This window comes from Sander vitreus, unplaced genomic scaffold (genome assembly GCF_031162955.1).
Source record: "Sander vitreus isolate 19-12246 unplaced genomic scaffold, sanVit1 ctg400_0, whole genome shotgun sequence".
Lineage (NCBI taxonomy): Eukaryota > Metazoa > Chordata > Actinopteri > Perciformes > Percidae > Sander > Sander vitreus.
The window spans coordinates 20,001-28,325 of NW_027595525.1; the positions used below are offsets into that span (position 1 = coordinate 20,001).

The 8,325-nt window shown below is 45.8% G+C and overlaps 1 protein-coding gene across 1 annotated transcript in view; it reads left to right on the forward strand.

Annotated features, from left to right (window-relative positions):
- LOC144513987 (diacylglycerol kinase delta-like) overlaps positions 1–7,081 on the forward strand; it is a 26,777-nt gene extending 19,696 nt beyond the window's left edge. Inside the window, exons 24-30 of the mRNA XM_078245177.1 lie at positions 2,156–2,267; positions 2,680–2,772; positions 3,085–3,192; positions 3,418–3,535; positions 3,702–3,832; positions 5,554–5,652; positions 5,805–7,081. Of these exons, the coding sequence (XP_078101303.1) occupies positions 2,156–2,267; positions 2,680–2,772; positions 3,085–3,192; positions 3,418–3,535; positions 3,702–3,832; positions 5,554–5,643 (652 nt within the window). The 3' untranslated portion in view covers positions 5,644–5,652; positions 5,805–7,081. The remainder of the gene's footprint in view (positions 1–2,155; positions 2,268–2,679; positions 2,773–3,084; positions 3,193–3,417; positions 3,536–3,701; positions 3,833–5,553; positions 5,653–5,804) is intronic.
- Positions 7,082–8,325: the final 1,244 nt, after the last annotated feature.

Here is an 8,325-nt window from a genome sequence, read left to right on the forward strand (position 1 = left end):
AGGTCACACTACACAGGTAACACTACACAGGTAACACTACACAGGTCACACTACACAGATCACACTACACAGGTAACACTACACAGGTAACACTACACAGGTCACACTACACAGGTCACACAACACAGGTCACACAACACAGGTCACACAACACAGGTAACACTACACAGGTCACACTACACAGGTCACACAACACAGGTCACACTACACAGGTAACACTACACAGGTTACACTACACAGGTAACACTACACAGGTAACACTACACAGGTCACACTACACAGGTAACACTACACAGGTCACACTAAACAGGTCACACTACACAGGTCACACTACACAGGTAACACTACACAGGTTACACTACACAGGTAACACTACACAGGTCACACTACACAGGTCACACTACACAGGTCACACTACACAGGTCACACTACACAGGTAACGCTACACAAGTCACACTACACAGGTAACACTACACAGGTCACACTACACAGGTCACACTACACAGGTCACACTACACAGGTAACACTACACAGGTCACACTACACAGGTCACACTACACAGGTAACACTACACAGGTCACACTACACAGGTAACACTACACAGGTAACACACACACACACACACACACACACACACTAACAGGTAACACTACACAGGTAACACACACACACACTAACAGGTAACACTACACAGGTAACACACACACACTAACAGGTAACACTACACAGGTCACACTACACAGGTCACACTACACAGGTAACACTACAGGTAACACTACACAGGTAACACTACACAGGTAACACTACACAGGTCACACACACACACAGGTAACACTACACAGGTAACACTACACAGGTAACACTACACAGGTCACACTACACAGGTAACACTACACAGGTAACACACACACACACTAACAGGTAACACTACACAGGTAACACACACACACACACACACACACTAACAGGTAACACTACACAGGTAACACTACACAGGTAACACACGCAAACTAACAGGTAACACTACACAGGTAGCACACACACTAACAGGTAACACTACACAGGTAACACACACACACACTAACAGGTAACACTACACAGGTAACACACACACACACACACACACTAACAGGTAACACTACACAGGTAACACACACACACACACACACAGCACTAACAGGTAACACTACACGGGTAACACACACACACACACTAACAGGTAACACTACACGGGTAACACACACACACACACTAACAAGTAACACTACACAGGTAACACTACACACACACTAACAGGGTAACACTACACAGGGTAACACTACACAGGTAACACACACACACACTAACAGGTAACACTACACAGGTAACACACACACTAACAGGTAACACTACACAGGTAACACTACACAGGTAACACTACACGGGTAACACACACATACACAGCACGACACTACACAGGTAACACTACACAGGGTACACACACACACTAACAGGTAACACTACACAGGTAACACACACACACACACACTACACAGGTAACACTACACGGGTAACACACACACACACACTAACAGGGTAACACTACACAGGGTAGCACACACACACACTAACAGGTAACACTACACAGGTAACACACACACTAACAGGTAACACTACACAGGTAACACTACACAGGTAACACTACACAGGTAACACACACACACACACTAACAGGTAACACTACACAGGTAACACACACACACACACACACACTAACAGGTAACACTACACAGGTAACACACACACACACTAACAGGTAACACTACACAGGTAACACACACACACACACTAACAGGTAACACTACACAGGTAACACACACACACACTAACAGGTAACACCTGATCCAGAAGGAAAGAGTTAGTTTGTGTTTTTGGAGTTGTGGTGTTAACACTCTGAGATTGATTTACTTTAATTCTACGTGTGCAGATTGCGTGTGGCCCTGCTGATGATTATTGATTGATATCATAGAAGACAGCTGATGATTATTGATTGATATCATAGAAGACAGCTGATGATTATTGATTGATATCATAGAAGATAGCTGATGATTATTGATTGATATCATAGAAGACAGCTGATGATTATCGATGTTCTTGATGTTGTTTTGTGTTCCAGTATTCGGGAGGTGGCCCAGTCTCATCACAGTCTGGAACAGGAACTGGCTCACGCCGTCAACGCCAGCTCCAAGGCCATGGACGTGGTCTATGCCAAGTCCAACACCTCCGGGGTACAGACTGCGTCTTTAGTCTCTGTCCTGTCCTGGACTCTGTCCTTTACTCTGTCCTGTCCTGGACTTTGTTCTGGACTCTGTCCTGTCCTCTTGGATAAAGGGACTTGAATGATGTTAATTATAATGTTTAAAAGTGAATATAATCTCTGGTTTTATTCAGTCAAATCAAATACTGAACCTGTGTCCCTCCCTGTCTGTCTCTGTCTCTCTGTCTGTTTCTCTCTCTGTTGCTCTGTCTGTCTCTCTCCCTGTCTGTCTCTCTCCCTGTCTGTCTGTCTGTCTCTGTCTCTCTCCCTGTGGCTCTGTCTGACTCCCTCCCTGTCTGTCTCTGGCTCTGTCTGTCTCCCCTCCCTGTCTCTGTGCCTCTGTGTCTCTGTCTGTCTCTCTCCCTCCCTGTCTCTGTGTCCAGGCCCTGAGCTGCAGTCTGGTCCTTCAGATGGTCAGTAACGTCAAAGCTTTACTCAGTGAGACTGAACTGCTGCTGGCTGGGAAGATGTCCATGGTAACTGCCTGTCTGTCTCTCTGTCTGTCTGTCTGTGTGTCTGTCTGTCTTCCTCTCTGCATGTCTTTGATAAATCATCTAAAGATGTTTGAGACATTTCTGTTGTAGTGAGTTCAAAAAAGTTCACAGTTTCTGAATGCTAAAATATAAAGGTGTGTGTGTGCGTGTGCGTGCGTGCGTGTGTGTGTGTGTGTGTGTGTGTCTGTGTGTGTGTGTGTGTGTGTGTGTGTGTGTGTGTCTGTGTGTGTGTGTGTGTGTGTGTGCCTGTGTGTGTGTGTGTGTGTGTGTGCCTGTGTGTGTGTGTGTGTGTAGCAGCTGGATCTTCCTCAGCAGGAACAGTTGAATGCAGCTCTGAGTTCGGTGTCTCAGCAGCTCCGACGACTCGCTGACGTTCCCTGGCTCAGTCCCATCATCGACGAGGTAAACCTGTCTGTCTGTCTGTCTGTCTGTCTGTATGAACCTGTCTGCCTGTATGAACCTGTCTGTCTGTCTGTATGAACCTGTCTGTCTGTCTGTATGAAACTGTCTGTAGGAACCTGTCCATCTGTATGAACCTACCTGTCTGTCTGTCTGTATGAACCTGTATGTCTGTCTGTCTGTATGAACCTGTCCACCTGTATGAACCTGTATGTCTCTCTGTCTCAGGGTCCACTGACAGATTTTTCCAAACGCAGTCGGAGCGCAAAGTTTCGTCTCGTCCCGAAGTTCAAAAAAGACAAAAACAACAAAAACAAAGAGACCTGCGCTACTCTGTCTCTGCCAGGTCAGCCCTCTCTACCTGTCTGTCTCTCTACCTGTCTCTGTCTGTCTCTGCCAGGTCAGCCCTCTCTACCTGTCTGTCTCTCTCTCTGTCTGTCTGCCAGGTCAGCCCTCTCTACCGGCCTGTCTCTCTCTCTGTCTGTCTGACCCTCTACCTGTCTGTCTCTCAGTTCACCAGTGGGGGACGGAGGAGGTGGGGGCGTGGCTGGACTTCCTGTGTCTCTCTGAGTATAAAGACATCTTTATCGGACACGACGTCCGCGGAGCCGAACTCATCCACCTGGAGAGGAGGGACCTGAAGGTACCACGCTAACCGCTAACCGCTAACTGCTAACTTAGCTTATTGGAAGTCGCTGTAGATAAAATTCAGTTAAATTGTATTTATAGTACCAAATCATAACCAGAGTTATCTCAGGACACTTTACAGATAGAGGAGGTCTAGACCACGCTCTATCATTTACAGAGACACAACAATTCCAGTCATTCCCTCAAGAGAAAGCATTCAGTGTGACAGTGGTGAGGAAAAACTCCTTTTAGGAAGAAACCTGGGACAGACCCAGACTCTTGGTAGGTGGTGTCTGATGGTGCCGGTTGGGGGTGTGATGAACAGTGGCAATAATACTACTAATAATAATAATCACAATAAAGATAATGGAACAGTGACTAGAAATGGTAGTTTTAGTAGATCATGGTGTAGCAGGGCACTGCAGGGTGTTACAGGGCGTAGCAGGGCACTGCAGGTTGTTACAGGGTGTAACAGGGTGTTACAGGGTGTACGAGGGTACTTCAGGGTGTAGCAGGGTGTTACAGGGTGTAGCAGGGCACTGCAGGTTGTTACAGGGTGTAACAGGGTGTTACAGGGTGTAGCAGGGTACTTCAGGGTGTAGCAGGGTGTTACAGGGTGTAGCAGGGTACTGCAGGGTGTAGCAGGGTACTGCAGGGCGTTACAGGACGTAGCAGGACACTGCAGGGTGTTACAGGGTGTAGCAGGACACTGCAGGGCATTACAGGGCGTAGCAGGGCACTGCAGGCTGTTACAGGGTGTAGCAGGGCACTGCAGGCTGTTACAGGGCGTAGCAGGGCACTGCAGGGTGTAGCAGGGTACTGCAGGGCGTTACAGGACGTATCAGGACACTGCAGGGTGTTACAGGGTGTAGCAGGACACTGCAGGGCATTACAGGGCGTAGCAGGGCACTGCAGGCTGTTACAGGGTGTAGCAGGGCACTGCAGGGCGTTACACGGTGTAGCAGGACACTGCAGGGTGTAGCAGGGTACTGCAGGGTGTAGCAGGACACTGCAGGGTGTAGCAGGGTACTGCAGGGTGTAGCAGGGTACTGCAGGGCGTTACAGGACATAGCAGGGTACTGCAGGGTGTTACAAGGCGTAGCAGGACACTGCAGGGTGTTACAGGGTGTAGCAGGGTACTGCAGGGCCTTACAGGGTGTAGCAGGACACTGCAGGGTGTAGCAGGGTACTGTAGTGCGTTACTAGACGTAGCAGGGTACTGCAGGGTGTTACAGGGTGTAGCAGGGCACTGCAGGGTGTAGCAGGGTACTGCAGGGTGTTACAGGGTGTAGCAGGGTACTGCAGGGTGTAGCAGGGTGTAGCAGGACACTGCAGGGTGTAGCAGGGTGTAGCAGGGAGTGCAGCAGGACCACGGCTACAGCTGCAACCATGAGTTAGGGGCCACCGTAATCCAAGGAAAACTGCGGGTGATAAAACATAAGGACTATAAGGAATAAGCTCCCCAGAGCTAGGTTAGTAACAAGCATGTCTGGGACATGGAGGCACTCAGATGGAAGAGAGAGGAGAGAGGAGCTCAGTGTGTCAGAGGAAGGAAGCAGTCTAGAACTAGAACAGCAGAACTAAGAGCTGGTGCAAGGCAGACCGTAATAAGGGCATTAGCTAATGTGTGTGTGTGTGTGTGTGTGTGTGTGTGTGTGTGTGTGTGTGTGTGTCTGTGTGTGTGTGTGTGTGTGTGTGTGTGTGTGTGTGTGTGTGTGTGTGTGTGTGTGTGTGTAGGATCTGGGTGTAACTAAGGTAGGTCACATGAAGAGGATCCTTCAGGGAATCAGAGAGATCAACAGGAACAGCAGCGCCAGCGAGGCCTGAAGCCGTCAGGTGACTCTTATTTTTTAGCTTTCTTTTTAAACATTTGTTGTACGTTTGTTTAATGTTTGTTTAATGCTTTTGACTCTTGTTTGATGCTATATGTTATAATATGAGTATAATAACGATTGTAAGAAGTCAAAGCTTTGTTTTTGATGTCCCAGATGCAGCGATGTGATAACTGACGTTTCCTCTGACCCTGAACACACCACACGCTGTGACATCACATCTGACGCCTGCTGTGATTGGACCAATCACAGGACCCGCTAGTGCCTTGTCATCTCACCCGTAGGCAGAGAGGGTGGGGCCTAACATGTCACCACCACCAGAGACTTTTAAAACTTTATTGACATTTTATAATCTTCAGACCCAGACAGAGTTCAGACTCTCTGTTTGAGGACGTGTGTTAACATTCTGACTTTGGTTTTCATTTCTTTATAATCTCTAGATTCTCTTTCTGTCTTCATAAGCGACCGCAACAACCTCGACAAAAACTGTTTTTTTTATTACCCTTTTGACACTTTTTTGACCGATTTTTAATGTTTTTTAACCCTTTTTCTGCGTTTTTTTTAACCCCCTTTTTGGCTGTTTTTGGTGCTTCTTTGGCCCTTTTTCTGCATTTTTTTGGCCCTTTTTGGGTGCTTCTATGGCTGTTTTTGGGTCCGTCTTTGGCCCTTTTTCTGCATTTTTTTAACCCCTTTTTGGCACGTTATTTGGCTGTTTTTGGGTCCTTCTTTGGCCCTTTTTCTGCATTTTTTTAACCCCTTTTTGGCACGTTATTTGGCTGTTTTTGGGTGCTTCTTTGGCACTTTTTTGGCGCTTTTTGGGTTTTTTTTATTACCCTTTTGATACGTTGGATGCTTTTTCTGGCCCTTTTTCTTCGTTTTTTTAACCCCTTTCTGGGTGCTTTTTGGCCCTTTTTTGGGTGCTTCTTTGGCTGTTTTTTGTCCATTTTTTAATGCCCCTCTTGACGTTTTAGAGTGTGTTTTTACCCGTAGGATGTTTTTTTCTTTGGACAAGCTAAAGGATTGAAACCCAGCCGGCCCGGGTTCTACATGAGAGGACAGAAGGCTCCAGTCGGCTCCGTGTGACCTTTGACCTTTTACCCCGCCTCTGCTGACCGGCCGACCAATCACAAGCTCCTCTGCACGCAGCGGAACCTTTAAATCTTTCTAGAAACATTAACTTTTGTACTAAAATATATTTATTTCCTGTATGAACTGCAGCTGACATTTGGAGGAAGTGGTAAAAAGTGACGATGGGGCGGAGACAGAGACGCTCCTGAGTGTCGCCATCTTTAAAGGACCAAACTAAATGTTCGTTTATTAAAATGTCTTAAAAATATCAGCGAATGCTGTCTGAAGCCTTAATCACACACTGAAGAGAAACCGCTGAGTCATTTCAGCCTTTTGGCAAATAAAACTCCACATTCTCACTTTTACCTGATTCTGTTTCAGGTCATTGAACTCAACGTCTCCATTTCCACGTGTGTGTGTGTGTGTGTGTGTGTGTGTGTGTGTGTGTGTGTGTGTGTGTGTGTGTGTGTGTGTGTGTGTACATGTGTATACATGTGTGTATATGTGTATACATATAAAATGTCTCTGTCAGGTAAATGCACAATGTTTTCCTCTGAAGTAGCACCCCCAATCTCCAAAACCAGGAGTTATTTATAACTCTTATATAAATATATATATATTATATTATTATAAATATATAAATAACTCCTGGTTATTATAAACCAGGAGTTATTTCTCTGACTTTCACTCAGTTTTCATTTGCATGAAACACTTTTTATCAATTATCAAATAACAATTCTCTACCTAAGACACAAACATCTAGCAAGAAGTGACTCGCTTTCCTTCTCCAAACACAGCCAATCACAATGCAGCACTTATTCACCAGGTCACCCCCCACTCCTAGACATGGGCGATACTGCTAACGTTAGCTCGACAACAGGCGTTGGTTGCATGCGTGGTTAGTTTCAGTTCCAGTAAAATGTTATCGCATCAGCTCCTTCAAGGCCGTCAGATCGCCATGCCAACCCTCAGCAGCTTATCTTTTTTTGTTTTTATCAAACATGACTTCTTTATCTCATCATTTGAGGAAACTTTGCAGCATCAGCTCTTTATCCAGTAATCAATGTCTTTTACATGACTCTAAAACCACAGAGGCTGATGGGTCTTCATACACACATTATTCAGAGAGGAGATGGGGGGGGGTCTTTAACACGCAGTTACAAACTGCTTCACAACGCATTACATGTGAAGAAAGAAATAAAAAGAAACATGAGTTACAAAACTTAAATTAATTTAAAATACAGCATAATTGGGGTGCAGCAACTTTACACAAAGCTGGGTTTTTAAAAGAGAGTGTGTGTGTGTGTTTGTGTGTCTGTCTGTGCGTGTCTGTATGTGTGTGTGTGTGTCTGTCTGTGTCTGTATGCATGTGTGTATATGTGTATACATGTGTATAAATGTGTATACATGTGTGTACATGTCTATGCATGTATATACATGTGTGTCTATGTATATACATGTGTGTATATGTGTATGCATGTGTGTCTATGTGTATGCATGTGTGTATATGTGTATGCATGTGTGTATATGTGTATACATGTCTGTATGTGTGTATGCATGTGTGTCTGTGTGTGTCTGTCTGTGTGTGTGTGTCTGTCTGTCTGTCTGT